Source organism: Drechmeria coniospora, chromosome 03 (genome assembly GCF_001625195.1).
Source record: "Drechmeria coniospora strain ARSEF 6962 chromosome 03, whole genome shotgun sequence".
Classification (NCBI taxonomy): Eukaryota; Fungi; Ascomycota; class Sordariomycetes; order Hypocreales; family Ophiocordycipitaceae; genus Drechmeria; species Drechmeria coniospora.
Window position 1 is genome coordinate 5512602 of NC_054391.1, and position 21309 is coordinate 5533910.

At 59.7% G+C, this 21309-nt stretch overlaps 8 protein-coding genes across 8 annotated transcripts; 3 read left to right on the plus strand and 5 right to left on the minus strand.

Moving 5' to 3' along the window:
* Window positions 1-52: 52 nt before the first annotated feature.
* Window positions 53-355, minus strand: DCS_07212 (uncharacterized protein; the record flags this gene model as incomplete). The annotated part of the gene is made up of 1 exon (XM_040804497.1): window positions 53-355. The coding sequence occupies one exon, from the start codon at window positions 353-355 to the stop codon at window positions 53-55; it is 303 nt and encodes a 100-aa protein (XP_040654601.1).
* Window positions 356-3522: 3167 nt separating this feature from the next.
* DCS_07213 (cobalamin-independent methionine synthase) lies at window positions 3523-6761 on the plus strand (the record flags this gene model as incomplete). Its single annotated transcript, XM_040804498.1, has 5 exons — window positions 3523-3657; window positions 3723-4094; window positions 4200-4326; window positions 4398-4555; window positions 4692-6761. The coding sequence occupies 5 exons, from the start codon at window positions 3523-3525 to the stop codon at window positions 6759-6761; spliced, it is 2862 nt and encodes a 953-aa protein (XP_040654602.1).
* A 2197-nt stretch (window positions 6762-8958) lies between these two features.
* DCS_07214 (uncharacterized protein) lies at window positions 8959-9594 on the minus strand (the record flags this gene model as incomplete). Its single annotated transcript, XM_040804499.1, has 1 exon — window positions 8959-9594. The coding sequence occupies one exon, from the start codon at window positions 9592-9594 to the stop codon at window positions 8959-8961; it is 636 nt and encodes a 211-aa protein (XP_040654603.1).
* A 1358-nt stretch (window positions 9595-10952) lies between these two features.
* Window positions 10953-11819, plus strand: DCS_07215 (allantoicase-like protein; the record flags this gene model as incomplete). The annotated part of the gene is made up of 1 exon (XM_040804500.1): window positions 10953-11819. The coding sequence occupies one exon, from the start codon at window positions 10953-10955 to the stop codon at window positions 11817-11819; it is 867 nt and encodes a 288-aa protein (XP_040654604.1).
* A 1382-nt stretch (window positions 11820-13201) lies between these two features.
* DCS_07216 (DIL and Ankyrin domain containing protein) lies at window positions 13202-15932 on the plus strand (the record flags this gene model as incomplete). The annotated part of the gene is made up of 4 exons (XM_040804501.1): window positions 13202-13346; window positions 13466-13848; window positions 13915-14316; window positions 14403-15932. 4 exons carry the CDS (start codon window positions 13202-13204, stop codon window positions 15930-15932), a joined length of 2460 nt encoding a protein of 819 aa, XP_040654605.1.
* Window positions 15933-16035: 103 nt separating this feature from the next.
* DCS_07217 (uncharacterized protein) lies at window positions 16036-17059 on the minus strand (the record flags this gene model as incomplete). Its single annotated transcript, XM_040804502.1, has 2 exons — window positions 16036-16618; window positions 17019-17059. The coding sequence occupies 2 exons, from the start codon at window positions 17057-17059 to the stop codon at window positions 16036-16038; spliced, it is 624 nt and encodes a 207-aa protein (XP_040654606.1).
* Window positions 17060-18777: 1718 nt separating this feature from the next.
* DCS_07218 (uncharacterized protein) lies at window positions 18778-19272 on the minus strand (the record flags this gene model as incomplete). Its single annotated transcript, XM_040804503.1, has 1 exon — window positions 18778-19272. One exon carries the CDS (start codon window positions 19270-19272, stop codon window positions 18778-18780), a length of 495 nt encoding a protein of 164 aa, XP_040654607.1.
* Window positions 19273-19643: 371 nt separating this feature from the next.
* On the minus strand, window positions 19644-20355 carry DCS_07219 (uncharacterized protein; the record flags this gene model as incomplete). The annotated part of the gene is made up of 2 exons (XM_040804504.1): window positions 19644-20075; window positions 20206-20355. The coding sequence occupies 2 exons, from the start codon at window positions 20353-20355 to the stop codon at window positions 19644-19646; spliced, it is 582 nt and encodes a 193-aa protein (XP_040654608.1).
* Window positions 20356-21309: the final 954 nt, after the last annotated feature.

Below are 21309 nucleotides of genomic sequence, written 5' to 3' on the forward strand. Positions count from 1 at the left end.
GAACGCCGGCTCATGGCGCCGTGGGCCATCGGCCGGTCAACGAGCCATCTCATCATGCATCGCGCCGGCCCCGGGCAACAATATCCTTGGATGCGTCGCTGCCTGCGTGGATGGCATCATCGCCGACTCGTCTCCGTCTGCTCCCGCCGCGTGCTGGAGCGTCAAGCATTCGGCCGGGGAATATCTCCCATGCCTTTCCGAGAATTTTGCCCCTCATCTCGCCCATGCATGCGTCCGGGCCACCTCCTCGGGTCGTCGGCGCTTGGGCGGCGACGGCAACAGCAATTGCCTCCGCTCCCATCTCCTGCCTGCCATCGAAGATGGTGAACCTGTCCCGTGCAGCGACAGGCAGCATGATGGAAAGATGCTTCCTCGTAGCAGGGCGGGAACAGTACTTGCATTTTTCTTCCCTGCAGGACCCGTTATACCGTAACCCCCGAGTGATAAAATGGTGCAACGCAAAGCAAGGTGAGAGAGTTGGGGTACGAGATCATCACCCGACCCGCCGCGACCCGCCGAGCAACGAAAGGATGGGAAACGGAATCGACAAAGGCACAAGGCATCGTTCACCCAAGAATGTGATGCTGCTGTCCATCTCTCGAGCCGGAATCCCGTCAGCACTTGTAAGCGAAGACTGTCGATGTCGATGCCGCTTTGATGCCAAGTCGCACCCACTTCGCTCCGCGACGCCACGGCCATGATGACCCTGTTGAAAGACTCGGTCGATTCCAAAAGGTGCATTGTTATTTTTTCGTCGAGCGACGACCTGGAGAAGGGACCGTAGCCTTGCTCTAAATATACGTGCAAGAAATGCCATGTGGCGCTCCATGCCTCTGGCCATCGGTCTATGCCAACCCCAACACTGATCCGCGCATGAACTGGAACGAGTGCGGTGCGTACAACTTGCCGCCCTCGGCATATCGCGACGCTGGAAAAGACAAGTGCGCCGCAGGTGTCCTCGCAAGGCCGCCGGAGGCGTTCGCATGGAAGCGCAGGCCATGCCCTCTACTCGAGCATGAATGGGCTGACTGGTATCGTTGCTCTCACCCCTGCGCTTCTGGTGGTGTGTTCATGATGTGGTAAGCGTAAGCAACATGCTTCGTCAACGATGGGTCCGGAAACAGGCACGGCGGACAGAGATAGTAAGATGCATCACCGAGGCATGCGGAGGCTGCGCCGTCATGAGCAGGCCGAGCGACGTCGAAACGTGACGGGACGTGGCGCCGCAAGGCGTCGCGGGATGGCGGGCGGGAGTCAATCATACTTTCAAGAGCCAAAAACGTCCGTCCCGTGTCCAAGCTGAGCTTGTGGCCCCCAACGATGGTTGGGTCCACGGGCAAGGCAACGGGCGTGACAGAGTTTGGCCGGCGGCGGCATGTTTGCCAAAACTGCCAACGGCGATGCCCTCGAGCACCCACTAGGTATGCTGCCAATACCGTATACCGAATACCGAATACCGTATGCCGTAGTGGAATTAGATTCTTTCGGCACGAGAGTTGGCCGAATGCTAAATGGCAGCGCAGTCATGCCAGGGTACGCGAAGCTGCCGTTTTGCGTTCACGGGACTTTGAAATCTTGCCTCCTGGGGCACTCCAGCCTTGGCCTGCCGCCTCTACCAACCTGCCGACCAACCTCGCACCCAACCTACTGTACCTACTAATAGTAGAACATACATACTTACCTAGTAAGTTACGTAGGTGCTGCAGTGCAGTAGCCAGCTACCAGCCAATCGGCCAATCGGCCAGTCAGCCAGCCAACCTGCCTACAAACCTATCTGCCTTAGGCACACCCATCTGCCCACCTGCTTACTGTACTGACAGCTTCATTCCGTTATTTCGTTGCATTTCAATTAGGCCTTTTCTTTTCCCCGGGTATCCAACGACTCATTTTTTCAACTACCTTGTGCGATAGGCTCAATGAACCGAATGTAGATGGGATGCCACATTCTGACCAGTTGCTGGACGTCTTCAGAACTACACCTTGCAGCGGTTGCTCCCATCATGATGGCCAAGCTGCAGACGCTCCTGTATACCTCGGTGTACATGTCCTGTACTTGCATCGACACTTTTTATCCTCGTCGCAACAATAGGACGTACATGTACTCCATACTTGCATGTAATACATGCACGCTTACATATCGAGGTACAAGGTACCTCTCTTGGGAGAGGTCATTAATAGTGGGTGGTGCCAACATGTTCAGTACCTACCAAGTACTAGGTAGCTGCTAGGTAGCACGGAGCACACTACAAGTACTTACAGTACAGTACGTTAGTTGTACTTACAGTGTACTCCTCACCCGTGCTCCGAATACGGAGCAGCTGGGTAAAAAATAGCGTGTGCGATATCGGTCCATGATGCTTCAAGCCCGCTTTTATTTGGGCCAGATCATACAGTACTGCACACCAAAGTACGGACTGTACGGTACAAGTACGGTACAGTACGAGAACAACTGGAGCCCCGTTGCAAGGGAGCTCCTGTCATCAAGTACCACCCATGCAAGAACGTACGAACACCCGAGGCCCACAGATGGGTGACGTGATTCTCTGCTTTTTCCGACGACCTGTCAGCCATGGACAAACCGAGACTGCTTGTCGACGGTCGAGCTCGTGCGCAAAAGTACCCGAGAATAGTATCAGTCATGTTGGCCAGCGAGAGGAATTCTCCGATTGAATTGTCTCGTACCCTCGCCACCGAGGGAGTTTCAGGGAGGCAGAGGAGTTTGCGGATGCGAGGGATGTGCTTGCGTGCATACTGTATGCTCGATTTGCACTCTGTACTTACAGGGAGGTTAAGTAGGGAGGCTGTGGATATCGACCGGTGCTACGGAGTGCTTGTACCTACTAGGTACTTAGTCTGTCTCCAGTAGCCAGCAACTTGCACGAGGGCGCCATGTGTACTCCAAAGGAGCAGACAACGCACCGATGGGAGGCAAACGACAGGGAGCGAACCGGTGGACTGAGCCAACAAACCACCTAGCACTTACATTCGCAAGTACTTGCTCCGTAGGTGGCTGTACTTGCTTGGCCTCGCACGTGTACAGTGCACCTACAGTGCACCTACAGTGCACCGGACGACATGCTGTCATGGATCCTTGCGCCGTTCAAGTACACCGTGCTCCGCACCAGGTACCCGTGCTCGTACACGTCCAAGTACCCGCATACGTCGGCGGGTAGGTATTATTAGGAACGAGCTAGGTTCCTAGTTAGGCTGGTACCTGCTAGCATGACGTGCTACGCCGACGAGGTACTTGCACCGACGACCCACCCGTGAGCAGCACAGCTCCGATCGGCACGTCAGCACAGTGTCCGGCCCGTGACGGTGAAGCCTGCGGGAGGGAAGCGGGAGGTGAAGCTTGCTGCCTGCCAACGTCGCTAGCGTGCTCCCTACCTCCCCAGCAGGCGGGAATACGAGGTCTGATTTCCGTGCGGTCTACTCCGTACCGAGCAAAGAATTGCATGTTTGTGTGCCGATGCGTGTGCTGCGTGTGCTGCGTGTGCTGCGGCCGGCGTCGACCGTGCATCGATGACCGACGCATCTGCCGCCGCGGCCTTGCTCCCTTCAGCGGCGGCCGGTGACGCCAAGATGGCGCCATGGGAGGCAGGTTCTGCCGTCGACGGCGTCGAGGGAGGAGAGGCGAGTGCTGCCAGGAGGGGAGCGGTAGGATGGCTCCTCGAAGCAGGCGAATGAAACAAAGGGACGGACGAGGCGGATCCGCCTCGGAGAAACAGGAGGCGGAAGTCACCGCATTATCGCTCAAGATGCCACCACTGATTGGACTGCCCCCCATGCAGACGGTCGTCTCCCACCCACCCGCCGAGCCTGGCTGGCCAACCGAACCGAGCACCGGCCTGCCTGCCCCTCAGCTCGCTTCTCCCTCCTGCATCAGCCGCGACGACCCCGCCCCCGCCTTCATATTCCCTCCGTCGTCCTGCCACATTCCTCCTCGTCCTCTCTCTCTTCTCTCCTCTCCTCATACCACCTCCTCCCCCCGTCTTCCCTCGTCCCATCTTCCCTCGCCCGTCGTCCCTCGCCCGTCTTCCCTCGCCCTACGTTCACGACAAGAGAACGGCTCGTTCTTCGATAGACATCCTCCGGTATGGCCCTCTCAAGCTCGGTGCACGCTGGCCGTTTCCATGCCGCCCTCTCCCGGGAGCTACCCGCCGCGTACGAGCTTCTGCTGACCTTGCCCGACGCCGCAGATCCTCTCGAGCAGCAGCGTCCCCGAGAGTCCACAGACCAGACTACCCGCCAAGATGGTCCAGTCCGCCGTGCTCGGTTTCCCCCGCATGGGAGTCAACCGTGACCTGAAAAAGGCCACGGAGGCTTGTGAGTCCCCCACCCCTTGACATCGCCTCCCGCGAGCTTGGGCCTCCGCTGACTGACCGCTGCGACGACAGACTGGGGTGGCAAGATGTCGCAGGCTGACCTGCTCACCGAGGCGAAGCGTCTCCGCCTTGCCCACTGGAAGATTCAGAAAGACGCCGGCGTCGACGTCATCCCCAGCAACGACTTTGCCCTCTACGACCAGGTCCTCTGCCACATCCAGGACTTTGGAGTGAGTGCTCGTGCCCGTGCCCGTGTCCCTACTCCTGTCCCTGTCCCTACTCCTGTCCCTGTCCCTGCCCCTGCCGTGGCTTTCCGCCCTCGGCTCGCCGCCTGCCTCCAGCTGCTGACGCCTGCCTTCGTCGTAGGCCGTTCCTGAGCGGTATACCAAGGATGGCCTGAACCCCATCGACGAGTACTTCGCCATGGGTCGTGGCCACCAAAAGGGCGGCGTCGACGTGCCCAGCTTGGAGATGGTCAAGTGGTTCGACTCCAACTACCACTACGTCAAGCCCACCTTCCAGGACAACCAGACCTTCAAGCTCGTCGGCAGCCCCAAGGCCGTCGTCGAGTTCAACGAGGCCAAGAGCGCCGGCATCCACACGCGTCCCGTCCTCGTCGGCCCCGTGAGCTTCCTCCACCTCGGCAAGGCCGATCGCGGCCAAAAGGTCGACCCCATCGACCTGCTCGACAAGCTCCTGCCCGTCTACGAGCAGCTCCTCGTCAAGCTCAAGGAGGCCGGCGCCGACACCGTCCAGGTCGACGAGCCCGTCCTCGTCTTCGACCTGCCCGCAAAGACAAAGGCCGCCTTCAAGCCGGCCTACGAGCGGCTCGCCGCCCTCGGCGACAAGATCCCCAAGATCGTCTTCGCCACCTACTTTGGCGACATCGTCCACAACATGGACCTCGTCCCCAAGAACCTGCACGGCCTCCACGTCGACCTCGTCCGCAACCCCGAGCAGCTCGCCACCGTCCTCGGCGCCCTCGGCCCCAAGACGATCCTCTCGGCCGGCGTCGTCGACGGCCGCAACATCTGGAAGACCAACCTCAAGCGCGCCATCGAGACGGTCGAGTCGGCCGTCCAGAAGCTCGGCAAGGACCGCGTCATGGTCGCCACCTCGAGCTCCCTCCTCCACACGCCCCACACCCTCGCGAGCGAGAAGAAGCTCGACGCCGAGGTGGCCGACTGGTTCTCCTTTGCCTGCGAAAAGGCCGTCGAGGTGGCCGTCATCGCCAAGGCCGTCACCGACGGCCCCGCCGCCGTCCGCGACCAGCTCGAGGCCAACGCCAAGTCGATGCAGGCGCGCGCCACGTCGACGCGCACCAACAACCCCAAGGTCAAGGAGCGCCAGGCCAAGGTGACGGAGCAGGACCACAAGCGAAAGTCGGAGTTCACCACGCGCATCGGCGCCCAGCAGAAGAAGCTCAATCTCCCCCTCTTCCCCACGACGACCATCGGCTCCTTCCCCCAGACGTCGGAGATTCGCATCCAGCGAAACAAGCTCACCAAGGGCGAGATCGCCACGGCCGACTACGACAAGTTCATCGAGAAGGAGATCCAGGACAACGTCAAGATGCAGGAGGAGCTCGGCCTCGACGTCTTCGTCCACGGCGAGCCCGAGCGCAACGACATGGTGCAGTACTTTGGCGAGCGCCTCGACGGCTACGCCTTCACCACGCACGCTTGGGTCCAGAGCTACGGCTCCCGCTGCGTCCGCCCCCCCATCATCGTCGGCGACATCAGCCGCCCCGCGCCCATGACGGTCAAGGAGTCCAAGTACGCCGTGTCGGTGTCGAGCAAGCCCATGAAGGGCATGCTGACGGGCCCCGTCACCTGCCTCCGCTGGTCCTTCCCCCGCGACGACGTCCACCAGTCGGTCCAGGCCCAGCAGCTCGCCCTCGCCCTGCGCGACGAGGTCGTCGACCTCGAAAAGGCCGGCATCGACGTCATCCAGGTCGACGAGCCGGCCCTCCGCGAGGGCCTGCCCCTGCGCTCGGGCAAGGAGCGCGACGCCTACCTCGACTGGGCCGTCAAGGCCTTCCGCCTCTCGACCTCGGGCGTCGAGGACGCCACCCAGATCCACTCCCACTTCTGCTACTCCGAGTTCCAGGACTTCTTCCACGCCATCGCCGCCCTCGACGCCGACGTGCTGTCCATCGAGAACAGCAAGTCGGACGCCAAGCTCCTCCGCGTCTTCGTCGACTCGGCCTACCCCCGCCACATCGGCCCCGGCGTCTACGACATCCACTCGCCCCGCGTGCCGAGCGAGCAGGAGATCAAGGACCGCATCGAGGAGATGCTCCAGTACCTCAAGCCCGAGCAGCTCTGGATCGACCCCGACTGCGGCCTGAAGACGCGCCAGTGGAAGGAGACCAAGGAGGCCCTGACCAACATGGTCAACGCGGCCAAGTTCTACCGCGCCAAGTACGCCAAGTGAGCGTGCCGCGTGCTCGCGGCCCCTCCGTCACCCCCGCCGGGGCATGCCGGCCAGGCGGACGGGGACGAGAGGCGTCGTGCTTTTTGTTTGGCCGCATCTTTTGACGGGGAACCTTTTCTCTTTTTATTTTTATTTTTATTTTTATTGTTTTGAGCCGGCCACGATTTCAACATCGGCGTTTACGGGTGAGCACGTGTCGGGATGCGGGTTTGCACGCACCAAAAGTCGACGGCGGAGGGCGAAAAGGACAAGACGGGTATGATGGATGGAAAGGTGGTTTGGCAGGCGAGCATTCAACATTCGGTGTCCACGTGACCCCCATCGAGGACACGACTTGGCAAGTTTTACGAAAAAATTGAGTCTTGATTCAAAGTCTAGCATTCAAGCGCAACAGCGTCGGTGCAAAGGTGGTGTGGCCGATGCTGCGCATGCCCTGCGTAGCCTCGTAGATGTCAACCACTCGCATCGGCCGCCTGAACGAGGGCGTTCATGTCCCTTGGGCCTGATTCGCAGGGAGCAGCACTTTTTGCCATGCTGGCGCACCATTCATTGCCTTGCTTGCACGAGCGAGGAGCTTGGTTCGCATGAGATGGTCCTCTTTGCCCGCGTGAGGTAGTCTTGATGTCTGTCTCCAGGTGTAGCCACGGTGCCGAATTTCGCCATTGTCGATTTGACCACCATCACCACCGCACGCCCCGCGCCGTGCTCCCCGTGTCCCGCTTTGCATGGCCTCTCACCTCGTACCGATTCGTCATGGGAAGCGCATGACACGTTAGCCAGTCGGGCGGGTGTGGCGCTGGGGAACCACCAAGGCCGGTCTGATGCAGGAGAGAAGTGATGTCGGTGCATCGGTTGGGTCGGTTGCCCGAGCAAAGGATGCCTCCATCCATCCGCAAGCCCTCGGCAGAAGCGTGGAGATGCCGGGTGCTGCCGACCAAGCCGGAGGATCTCACTTGGGCGTGTTGGGCGTCGACATCAGCTCCTGCAAATATCGGTTGGGTCGGTTCTGGGCGAAGGATGCCTGTCCGTCCGCAAGCCCTTGCGGAAGCGTAGAGGTGCCGGGTGCGGCCGACCAAGCGGGAGGATGACGGCCTATACCTGGGCATCGATACCATTAGCTCCCGAAGTATCGGTTGGGTCAGTTGCCTGGACGAACGATGCTTCTATCCGTCCACAAGCCCTTGGCGGAAGCGTTGAGATGCCGGGTGCGACCGACCTTTACTTGGGCATCGACATCGTCCGCTCCTGCAGGCGTCGAGCCCGAGGCGGCACAAGACTGGCAGCTCCGACTGTGCGATGCAATACGAAGCCGGTGGTGGCTGGGGAGGATGCCTGCGGGTATGGTGGCACTTCCGCTTCGTTTCTGTATCGACTGGAGGGACGTGGCACGAAATGCGACGAGGCGAAGTGAGACGAGCGAGCGAATCTATGAGAGGAGAATGATTGGTGCGGCGAGTGTCGTACGCAAGATGCCGTCAGCAAATTGGACGGTGCTGATAAAAGGCCGACCGATAACTCGCCATAGCTGGCTCGCCAACGGGATAGCGGGAGTCCGGAGGTTGCGTCGGTACATTCCGTTCGGCCTGCTCGATGTGTACGCTTACATGCAAAGTGTAGACTATGTGTGAGCATGTCCTGAGCGGGGTTCTGCCCTGGGCCCCTCAATGCATGGTGTTCATAGTTACCATGTAATTGCGCTACGTTGACATCACCTACCAGGTACTACATTGTCCGTGTATGTATCGTCATGGCACCAAGTGCGTACCAGGTAGGTTGTGCCATGCGTTGGTTTCTTTCCTTGACCGTTGTAGATCGCATCATGGCATTGACAGTCGGTGCAGGACAACGGAAAAGGAAGATATCAGGTGCGCTCTAGGTTCCGGCATCTACCTGCAGAACACCGTTGAAGAATGTGCATCTTGGGTCGAGAACACGCATCGAAGCATGTGCTGTATATTAGGCTTCGCCTAGGCGCCAATGGAGAGCCTTCATTTGTCGTGAATAGCATCGTCGGCGTGCTAAAAACGCAACGAACAATGCAGGGACCATGTGGAGGGGATAAAATGCCGTTCCAGCGCGTCCGCAAGCATCCCCGAACCCATCATGATGCCTGCTCCTCTGCCATCGACATTGCCCTCGCGACGACGGTAGGGCGAAAAAGAAAAAAGGGAAACCAACTGGTGCGTCATGGTCGTTCTTAGGCCGCCGGGGAGACGACGTGCCGAGGACCGGCGAGTATCTTGTACAACTGAAGGCGTGGGTAGACGCCCGCGACGATGAGGACGGATGCGACGAGGAGAGACCACCAGGGGATGTTCAAGACGTGGGCGACGTAATCCGTGCGCGTCGAGAACAGGACGGTCAGCAGCAGCAGCGGTAGCACGATGGCGTAGGCGAAGATGCGGTGCAGCCTCCAGAGCTTCTTGGCCTTGTCCTCACCGCCCCACAGGCCGGGCGTCGCCCACATGGTGAAGCCGACGAGGTACTGGACGACAAGCAGCGCGACGGCGACGGTGCCGAGGTAGGCGTGGACAGAGTGAAAGTGTGCCTTTCGGCTGAGGCCCTTGTTGTACTCGACAATGGCGACGCCGGCGACGAGGCTCAGGAAGGCGGCCAGGTTGAGGGAAGCATGCACGCGCTGGCCGACGCGCTTCTGGTCGGCCGTGTGGGTCGGCTGCAGGAACAGGACGGACTGGAAGAGGAGGAAGACGGCGAGAGATTGGCCGATGGGATGTCCGGAGAAGAGGATGATGGGGTTCATGAAGACGGCGGCCCAGACGACGGCGACGAGGAGGAGGACGCCAAACTGGGCGAGCACGCCGGTTCCTGTCATTGCCATCTGTCAGAAACAAGCAGATTGGAGCACAGGTACGGGCAAAGGCATGCGTTGGCAAGAAAAAGATGGAAAATGCCGAGGGCGGATGGGAGGGGGATGGCACATGCCCATGAGGAGGTTGCGCCAGAAAGGAGAGTTGACGGACTGAGCTGCGTCGCCCGGTCGTCCTAGAAGCGGCTCCATCTCGCCGTCGTCATCCATGGCGTCCTCGCGAGAGGGTCTGCGTTCGGCCGTTGTCGTGGCACTCGCCATTTCATGTCGTCCGGACCTTGGCCGTGCTGTGTCGGTACCAGTGGTGGGTGAGAGAATTGATGACGTCGTCTGCGGGCGGTAAGCTGGGGCGTTGGAGACGGCCGGCCTGTGACCCTCGAGCTTGCACGGATGTGCCCAAAGTAAGATGGATAAACAATTGGTGATGAATAAACAACGGGTCAACACACATGTATACCGGTTCCGGAGCCGCGGACGACAAAGGTTGCAGAAGGAAGAAGGATGGGACTTTGCTCGCCGGGGGGGGAGCATGGGATGAATGGTAGGACGCGATGGAACGTGGAGGCGGCAGGTTTCGACGTCAGCCGTGCCATGGCATGCGGTGAGCATGTGCTCGAACAGCGCTCGTCCCGTGCTCCGCCTCGATGCAGCTACAGCACGGCGTACAGCACATGTACAGCGCATGTACAGCGCAGTCGGTGCCTGAACAGGAACAGCGGCGGGTAGCACAGCACTGCGGGCCGCTACGGCTACAGCACAGATGCAGGCAAGCATGTAAACCTACGGAGTGCGGAGTTCTGTATCGGAGGTGGCCGGCATCATCCACAGGTCCCACCCATCCAGGCCAGCGTTCAAAAGGTGCTGCTGCCCGCATCACCCGCCACCTCGAATCGTGACAAGCTCGCTTCACTCGGGCAAATAGAAAAGGTTCGAGCTTGCAGAAAGGCATACGAGCCAACCGGTCTTTCGGAATCCCTACGCCATCCCTGTCGGAAGGGGAAAAAAGGAGAAAAAGATGCAGCTGCCGACGATGGATCCGCCCGAGGGCATCGAATACAAGCTGGAGAATGTCGAGACGACGTCGGTCGACGGCCAGTACATTGACACGACGTTTCGCTCAAGCTGCACAGGTGCGACCCCATCAATGTCTCTTCCCACCTCTCCTCCCAGCACTACTCTCCTCCGAGCACTGCTCTCCTCCCAGCACTCCCCGCCTCCCTCAACGGTGACCAAGGTTGACGGTGCAAAAAACAGACCTCGTATCGGCGGCACTTGGCGGCAAGGTCCTTGGCTGCTCCGACGAGTGGTTCGCCGAGGCGTCCAACCTGCTGACGCCGACGGCGCCCATCGCCCAGCCGGGCAAGATGGTCTTCACAGGTGCCTGGTACGATGGTTGGGAGACGCGGCGGCACAACAAGGAGGCCTTTGACTGGGTCGTCGTGCGGCTCGGCGTCGCCTCGGGCACCGTCGAGGGCGTCGAGGTCGATACGGCCTTCTTCACGGGCAACTACGCGCCCGCCATCTCGGTCGAGGGTTGCTTCAGCGACGACGACGCCGAGGTCGTCTCCTGGAAGGGCGGCCGCGGCCGGTGGAAGACAATCGTCGGCCTCCAGCCGTGCGGCCCGTCCCGGCGCTTCGGCTGGAAGCTCGACAGGCCGTCGACGGAGGCGTACACGCACGTGAGGCTCAACATGTACGCCGACGGCGGCATCGCCCGCTTCCGCCTCTTCGGCCACGCCGTGCCCGTCTTCCCCGACGACAAGCAGGCCGTCGTCGACCTCGCGGCCGCCCAGAACGGCGGCATCGCCGTCTCCTGCAGCGACCAGCACTTTGGCACCAAGGACAACCTGCTGCTGCCGGGCCGCGGCAAGGACATGGGCGACGGCTGGGAGACGGCCCGATCGCGCGGCAAGGACCACGTCGACTGGGCCATCATCAAGCTCGGCGCGCCCGGCCGCCTCGAGTCCTTTGTCGTAGACACGGCCCACTTCCGGGGCAACTTTCCCCAAAAGGTCGCCATTCACGCGCTCGACTGGCGAGGACAGGCGACCAAGCCCGAGGCCAACGACGCCAGCTGGCGAGAGCTGGTCGCTCCGTCCGAGATGGGGCCCGACAAGGAGTTTGCGCTGACGAGCGCCGACAAGGAGACCGTCTTCAGCCACGTCAAGCTCACCATGATACCCGATGGCGGCGTCAAGAGGCTGCGGGTCTTTGGACGGAGGGCCGAGTGAGGGTGGCATGCTGCAGGAGAGCATGGACCGAGAGGGGATTGCATGGCCGTGGTATGCATAGGAGCACCTACGGTGTACTGTATAGGTAGGATGATACTGTTGTACATGTACATGCGGGCGCATGAGGTGTCTTTGGTCCGTACGAACGATGCCCGCCATGTGCCGTGCGAGTCCGAACGAGGCGAGGCTGACAAGCCATCGGCTGCTCAAAATTAAAAGGCTTGGCTCGAGGTGCGGAATGGAGAATAAAGGGCCAAACTAGAAATATACAACGTACATACTGCACGACGCATGCACGTATTGACTAGAAACGATTGCATGCCGCGACGGAACGTAAATGTATGACCTACTCGTCAAGTACAGTATTACATCAGAGAGCATTTTGGTCACTGGGGTTAATGTTGGGTAGTAATACTAAAATGCATGTAATTAATTATTGCACGGAGAACTTTACGGAGTGCGGAGAACCATAGTTTGGGTTGCGTGCAGTTCCTTGTAATCACCGTATATACACTAAGTTAGTAATTATTACTTGTGCTGTACGGAGTACGGAGCACTGCAAAACATGTTCTGCAGTACAGCAGATGCCAGCACTTACTGCGATGGTTATTATGGCTTGGTCCACTGAGGGGAGAGCTTGCGGCTACAGGGGAGAGCTTGCGGGCTACAGTACGAACAGTACTACTGTACAGTAGGCACTTGAGGCACCTGTAAGTAGGTGTACTTGCGCGTGCGTGCTGTACGCCCGTTCCGTACATGTACATGTACTTAGCTACATCCCGATGCCTATCCCTTGGAGCGTGGGCCAATCGACTGGCCCCTCTCTCGGTCCGGTACCACTTTTTTTTCCCAAGACGACCGCTGCGTTTTAGTGGTTCGTCCGAGAATCCGCACCTTGCCACGAACCCACCCGCCTACCTAACTGCTTACTTGCCATCGGATCGACGCAACCTACCCTCACCACGACCAAAACGACCGACTGCTAGGTCATGCTCGCACTCCGTACGGAGAACCAGGGCACACTCTACCGGAGATTCTCGTGCCTACCAGGCGACTGCCTACCTACCTACCTACCTGCCGGCCGCGAGTAGGTTGGTAGGTATCTTCCGAGTGCTGGTCCTCGACCTCACCTCCAGCGCCACCCCGACCGTCTCCATCGCCCACCTCGCTGCCTGTCCACTCAAGGCGTCGAGTGCCGACGAAAGCATCGGTCCCGATAGACGAAGACGAACGAGGCACCCACGGCGTAGACGGCCGTCCTCTGACCTCTCCTCCCCCGGCACGCGAGGTCCCCTGCCAAGAGTGCCGGCTCGTGTCGAAGGGGCAAGCCCGACTTCCATGACCGACGACGGAGCCTGGCCCTGCCCCTCCTGCCTCTCCCCATGGATATCGGGGCCTCGCCCGGCGGCAGCGGCGACGAGAAGCCTCGCGCCATGCCCGCCGACCTTCCAAGATCCCTCGACGACCGGACGCACGCGCCCGTCGAGGAATACGTGCGCGAGACGGAGATGTACGACGGCTGGCAAGGTGAGAATCCCGGAAGCATTCCGTTTGTCGTCTTCGTCGTCGTTTCCGGTCCTCGACCGGCCGACGTCGTGCCGCCATCCGTCGCCTCGTCCGACCTCGCCCGCTAACCTGCCGTCCAGGCCAGTCTCAGTTCCTCACGACGCCCGCCCTCGCCAAGTCGCTCAACTTTGGCAGCCTGTCGTTGAACGACGGCGAGTACGAGCAGGGCCCGGCCAAGGGCGCCACCATGGACTCGGACGCTAGGCTGATGGAGATGCTGCGGACCCAGGCCGCCGCCCACCAGGCCGGCCAAGCGTTGGAGGACGTGCAGGCCGTCGTTGACGACGAGAAGATGACGGATGCGGAGAAGACGGAGCTCCTGCAGAGAGCGCTGACCATGGCGGCGAGCAACGGCGACGTGGCCAAGGTCGGCGCTCTCCTGCGCGGCGGCGCCAAGGCCTTTGTCGACGTCGACGCCCCCGACGAGGATGGCACGCCGCCGCTCATCTACGCCAGCTGCTTTGTGAGTCGACGCGAGGCGACGAGGGGCCGGGAGCCGGTTTGCTGACGGCGTGACGGAAACGACCAGGGCCACGAGAGCGTCGTCCAGGCGCTCATCGAAGCGGGCGTCGACGTCAACAAGCAGGATCGGAACGAGTGGAGCGCCCTCATGTGGGCCATGACGAATCGCCACAAGTCCATCGCGAAGCTGCTGCTCGACAACAAGGCCTCGTCGGACCAGAAGACGTCGTCGGGCCGGACCGCCTTCGACTTTGTGCCGCCCGACAGCGAGATGTCGTACTACCTGCACAACAACGGATACAGCATCGGCAACGCCGGCGTCACCGACGACTTCTACAGCCCCGGCTTCTCGCAGGACCGCTTCGAGGAGGAGATGGCCGAGAACGAGATGCGCCGGCGGCTCATGATGGAGAGCGCGAGGGACCTCGAGGTCGACCTCGGCAACGTCGGCATGGACGACCAGCCGGAGGTGAGTCTAGCTAGCTCCGAACCCCTGTTGCGCCCCTCGGGCCCGTTGCACGCCCTCGCTCACGCGCACGCGCCCTCCCTCGCCAGCCCGTCGACGAGTTCGAGGAGGAGCAGCAGGAGTTTGACTTCAGCCGCTGCCTGCACGACCAGATGTTCGTCTTCCAGGACGACGAGCTCGACCGGATACTCGACATCATCATCACCAAGATGACGCCCCAACGATCGCCGTCGCAGAAGCCGGTGCCGGCCAACATGATCTTCCTGAGCGCGCGCTACGCCCACTACCACTCGAGCGCCGAGCTGTCGGAGCGGCTGCTCGTGACGGCCATGAAGCTCATCAACGACGTCGTGGAGCGGCACCAGTGGGACATGACCATCCTCGCCTTCTGGATCTCCAACGCGACGCTGCTGCTGCACTACCTCCGCAAGGACGCCGGCCTCGTCGAGGCGACGGCCGACTTCCAGTCGCAGCTGACGGACCTCATCAACGAAATCTTCATCCTCATCGTCCGCGACGCCGAGCGGCGGCTGGACAAGGTGCTCGACGTCGGCATGCTCGACCACGAAACCATCCCCGGCTTCGAGGACATCACCTTCCAGAACGAGTGGAAGCTGTTCAAGCGAAAGACGACGGTCAAGGAGGAGCCGCTCGAGAAGCGCTTCCGGCCGCCGTCGCCGAAGCAGCGGGCCAAGCCGTCGCCGCGCAACGTCACGTCGCTGCTCTCGTCGACGCTCTTCGTCCTCGACCTCTACGACGTGCACTCGGTCATCACGGCCCAGATCGTCTCCCAGCTCGTCTACTGGATCGGCGCCGAGCTGTTCAACCGCATCATGTCGAACCGCAAGTACCTCGCCCGCACCAAGGCCATGCAGATCCGCATGAACATCTCCATCCTCGAGGACTGGGCGCGGACCAACAACCGGCAGGCCGAGCACTACGAGGGCGGCGAGACGAGGAGCTCGGGCGACACGACGACGCTCGCCGCCGGCCGGCACCTCGCCCCCGCCATCCAGCTGCTGCAGTGGCTGCAGTGCTTCTCCTCGCTCGGGCCCGACGACTTCGAGGCCCTCGTCGGCACCCTGCAGCAGCTGAAGAGGCTGACGCCCCAGCAGCTCATCCACGCCGCGACCCACTACCGGCCCGAGGTAGGCGAGAAGGGCCTGCCGAAGAGCGCGACCGAGTACCTCGTGGCGGTGCAGAAGGAGACGGCGCTGAAGCGGGAGCAGCGCATGAGCCGGGCCGTGTCGCCGCCGGCGCGGACCGACGCCGACGGCGAGCCGGCGACGCCGACCAAGGCTGGAGCGTCCAACGGTAAGGCGCAGCAGGAGACGCCGGGCAGCGCCGCGAAGCCGGGCCACGACGGATCCGACCACGAGGGCGAGGACGACGCGCCCGAGCACCTGCTCCTCGACCCGTCCCTGATGCTTCCCTTTACGCTGCCGTCCGTCACCGACATGCTCGTCTCGTACGGCGCCGGCTTCGGCGGCGTGAACCGGGAGCGGGAGCGAAAGTACATCCCGACGGTGCCGCCCGAGTTCTTGGAGAAGCTCGAGGTCAGCGGCGTCCGCAAGGAGCCGATGTTTGAGGAGAAGGATTGGGAGAACGAGGAGCTGTGACGGCGGAGAGCACGGCGGGACGGACGGGCGGCGGCGAGGCGGCGGGAGGAAGCTCGTGCGGCGTGGCATGGGAACGCTGCGCACGAGCGTACGTCGTCGGATTTTACAAACTACTGATCTCACTGCGCTTGGCTGCACGCTCCAGTCCCTCTGTCACGTCTGCACGTCCAAACGTCTGCACGTCGGCATCATCAGAGGGAAGTGACGGTGACGGCACGAGCCGTCTTTGACCAGATGGCTTGGGTCGGTGCCCGCGACGAGGAGTAACTTGGATGGTGCAGGCGGCTGACGGATGACGGAAGGATACGCGACGTCGTGAGCGGCCGAGAATGGACCGGCGGCGGTGGATGGCGGCGGCCTGCTCCCGTCCATGTGGTATTTCACGCAGCCGTACGTGCGCCATTTGCTGCCGCAGCGAGCTGTTTGTTGGTGGACTCGTGATCCATGCCGTCGTTCCGGTCGCGCCAGTCGGCTCCGTCCATCGGTTGCCCTGCCTCTTCCTTGCCCTCGAGCCCTCCACGTGGCCCGGTCGGCAAGGTCGATTAGGCTGGCACGCTTGCTTCTCGGAGGGATGTTTGTTTGTTTCGTTCCGCAGGCCGGTCCAAACGAAGTCCTTGGCGTCAGCGTCGGACTGTGTGGCGAGCCAAACAACAAGGACGGCAGCGTGAAGAAGCGCGTAGGCATCCCTGCCATGGCAATGACATGCTTGGTCTGCGGGAAACCTTTTTTTCCCTTCCTTGCCCCGGTATTACTGCAGCCTGTATGACTACAGCTAGGCGTGCGAATCGGTTGGAAGTGACTAGAATGAATATCAGGACATTATGCGAATGGCTCCATATTAGATGCCGGTTCAACACATGGGCGGGAACTAGGAGAACTACGGGTGGACCGAACGAGTTAGCGTCTCCGACCAAAGTGGTCCATGTTGGCAGTGGACGGGGATACTGAATATGGCCAAGCACTTAAATACTTACTTAAGTACGGAGTACAGTAAGTAAGTAATACACCCAAGTACTTAAGTACCTGTAATAATCGTTACCTAGCTAAGTACAACTACTCTGTACGGAGTACAAGTACAGCACTTACATGTATACTCTGGAGTGCAGGTACTTGCACAAAGACCACATGCAGGTGTACTTGTACGGGCTGTAGTACAGTACTCGCATGTATACTCCAGATTGTAGGTACAAAGACCACATGTACTTGTACGTGTCCGGGCTGTACGGAGTAATCCTCCGTACTTGCTTGCATGTTCTCTCCCATGCAAGTACACCCACATGTACTCCGCACAGCGCAGGTACCTCCTCCATGGGTAATAGAGTCAGACGGATGGGGCGGATGCAAAAAAAAAGTTTGTCGGAGAAAAGCGAGGTTGGCATGAACGCTTGATTGCTTGATTGATTGCTTGCCTCATACGGCGCGGTTATGCACTAGTTTAATTTCTCCGTACCATATTTGGTAGATTAGGCGCTCGCCTGAATCGCGTTTGGGTCCATCGGACAGCGACATCCGGTCGGAAGTACGGACTACAGTACTAGCACATCTACTGTAAGTACTGTAAGTACTCATGTAAGTAAGTAATAAACCTTGGCCAAGCCAAGTAGGTAATACCTAGGTATGATGGCATGTACTAGTATGCCCCTCCGTGTACAGTACTTGTAGGTGCAAGTAGGTGTACCTTTGTACGGAGTACTCCGTACTTGCAAGCACTATGATTGAAGGCTGCACAGAGTACATGCACATGTACACCTACACCTACGTACATGAACGGACAGTAATACAGTGCAGCTTCATACTGAACATGCATGCGTGAGCACGGATCCTGTTCTTGTCTTGCGGCCTGTTGGATGAGAGAAAGGGGCCTCTGCGCTTGCAGTGATTAGGAGAAGCTCCGGCGCACTGGGTGCAGACACCGATACATGTACCGAGGAGAAAAGTAAGTGGTATACTGTACTTGTACTCCGTACAGTAGGTACATTGCCAAGTGCTCCGTCAATCCGGAGTATAAGTTAAGTACTTACAGTACGGAGTACTCACGCCTACAGTGTTGCATGTACACAGTACTGGTCATTGCAAGTCAGTACTTGCAACTACAAGTCCGCCGTACTCATTGACATAAGTATTCACCTACCACGTACTATACACCTGCATACTTGCCAACAAGGACATACTTGGTACGTACACTCGTATGTACTTACTTGTATGCTACTCCGTACAGTAGGTATAATTACTTACTTACTTGAACAAGCAAAAGTACGGAGTAATTGTACTAGTACTGCCTTACTGGAGTGCAGTGGGCTGAACTAGATTGGATCCCCGCGTCGCCTCTTCGCACCTCCATGAAATGTAATTGCATCCGTACTAGCATACAACTACAAGTAATCACTACTTACAACTACAGTAGGTGCAAGTACTTACTTCGTGCAGTAATTACTTTGCACACCTACATATAGCTGAAGGCACACATGATCCGCGGCGACGACGGCAGGTACAGACAAGTATTTTCTGCTCATGCACGGGCACACCTACTTACTGTACAGTACACGTACTTTCAGTACTTGCACGTACAAAACACCAAGCCTACTTACTAATGTAAGTACTTACACACAGCGATACAGAGCACATGCTGTGTACGGAGTACATGTAATTGGCTGTAGCGTGCATGCATGCAATGTGTGAGTATGCGTACGTTGTAATGCATGTACTTGCATGCATACTCGCATGCCCAAATACACATGCCGCAAAACAGATCGAGCACGCGTACGCGTCCATCGGCGTATAATCTCCGCACCAGAACGGCAAACCAATGCACCAATCGAGCATGCACCCACACACTCGCACGTACTTACAAGCATGTTTCACGTCGTGGATGCGAGTGCTGGAGCGGTGCCACGTCGTTCTGCCGTCGGCGGGGGGCGGGGGTTCGCCTGTCATGTTGACAAATTGCGTGCCAGTGGTTGCGGCATTCCGTGCCGGCTCTGGTGCTGCGCTCCCCATCTCGGCCCATCGCCATCCCCATGCCCCCTCCCTCGTGCCCCTGCCCCTCCCGGGCCTGCGCCGTCGTCGGCAAGTCCCGAATCGGCCTCGCCGCGCGAGAGAGCCTCGCCATGGCGGCAACGGGTGTGCAGGTGCATGCGCAGACCGACGACTTGCGCCGCGCGTGCCGGCGAGCACTCGTGCGCTTGCTCGCGGCCGCCGCACCGTGGATGGACGCTTGCTTCTCGACGCCCTCGAGCAGCGTCCGTCGTGCTCGCTGCGAGCAGGTGCGCGTCCGAGATGGTGCATCGAGTTTCGAGCGTGTGCGCTTGCGTGTCTTGGATCGAGCCACGTCTTGGGCCATCGTGCAGCCAACGTCGCCTCACCCATCCGCCGGCGGCCCTTGCTCGGCTTTGGCATTCCTCTCAAAGGGGTCATCTCGATGGGCCTCGACGTCGATTGGACGGGCGCCTCGCATTGCCTCATGCAACCTGGCTGGTCCCCGAATCACCGAATACGTGGGACTTGCTCCCTTGATTCGATCGGACGCCTCCTTGCCGTGCTTGGACGCCGGCCGACGAGGCGGACCAGGTATTCGTGTTCGCATGCAAGTACGTACCGGCCAGCGGGTGCACGGCCATGCATCTTTGCCTCTCGTCCCTGCTGTCGCATCGTCGAGGAAAATGCCACCATCTGTGTTTTTTTCTGGGGGGGGGGGCCGCATTCCTTCGCATGCTAGCGCTCCATGCTACGCTCGTCCTGACCGGCGATCCGCTGGCGGCACCCACTTCGCTGGCGGCCGTCCGTCTCATCGTTTCGTTTTTTCGTTTCCGTCTTCAACGTGCTGGGACGAAACACGGTCAGCACCTCGTCGCCGTATGTGCTCGTCCGGTGGCCCAGCCCGACCCTGCACCCATGCACGCACCCATGCAGGCGCGGAGCCGTCGTTGCTTGCTGATGGATGGGCGTCTCGTCCGCCCACACGGCCATCCACAAATGTGCACGTGAATGGATGCACGGAGGGTCGATGATGATGGTGGTGGTGATGATGATGATGATGAAGATGATGATGATGTGGTGGTGGTGGATGATGTGGTGGATGATGCGGTGGATGATGCGGTGGATGATGTGGTGGATGATGTGGTGGATGATGTGGTGGATGATGTGCTGGCGATGAGGTGGGTGGTTGGCAAGGTATTTTCACACCCAAGTACTCCGCACTGTACGTGGACTCGTGCTGTACAGTACCTACTGTAATTACGCACTACAGTATAAGAACTTGTAGTTGTAGGTTTACTACTCCGTCCACTGCATTGCTGTAGGCGTGAGTGACTACACCGTAGGTGCAAGTGTATTCGTACAGTATTTGCGTGCAAGTGTGCATGTACAAGTACGGTGTGTACTCCGTACTGGCAATGCGTCGGTGCATGCAAGTAAACCCGAGCATGGTCGTGTCCAGCACACCATCCACCAGTGCCTGTACGCACACGCAACGAACGACCATTGGTACCTGGCACTTGTTTGCACACTGCCGCTAGTGCTTATACGTCGGCGACCGCTATGCAATGCCAGCGAGCAAGACTTGTTGGCTCGCCTTGGCGGCTGCCAAGCACCATGTCGCCGCCAAGCTGCCGTTTGTTCCATGGATCGAAGCGCTGGGCATGAGCATGTTTGTTCTAGGGTGCCCATGTCCATGTACGGGGCGGTACTTGCTGGCAGGAGCACGAACCATGCACATGCATGCACTCTACCCGTCCTCCCTCCGACGACACTTATGCGGCGAGCTTCCTGATGCTACCGTGCCGGTGTAGTCCCTGCTACCCACCGATCACATATCGCGAGGGACCTACGCCTGCTCTGCCGAACGGAGCACTGTACGGAGCACTTGCATGTACAGTACAGTAAGTGCTTGCAACTACAGTACTGTGCAGTAAGTACTCGCACCTACTCGTACTTGGCACCTGCACCGCTTGCACCTCTGGTACCTGCGCAGTACGTACACGTAGCCGGGGGTACAAGGTAGGTACAACGATGCTTGGCTGCGGCACATGATGCCTGCTTGTACTCCATCCTCGCCGTCAGTGTACATGCGCTCCGTTGCTTGTACTCGGCTTGTCGTCCATCCCTGCAGGCCTTGCGAGGTGCTCTTTCCCAAAACAGTCCACGTCCACATACGTAGGTGCGCAGCGTGTAGGTGTAAGTGTGCCGTAGGTGCAAGCCTGCCTGAAGGTACAGGCTAAAGTGGCACTATAGTCGTGCACGCCATGTACTCGCTTTGGCGAGCAGATCCCTCAGCACACGACGAAAGACTCATTCCTCCGTCCATCAGGCCCATTCTCCCCCTCCCCGTCCTTCCGTCTTCCGGCCCAATCTCTCCTTCACGGATCCATCCGACTCTTTC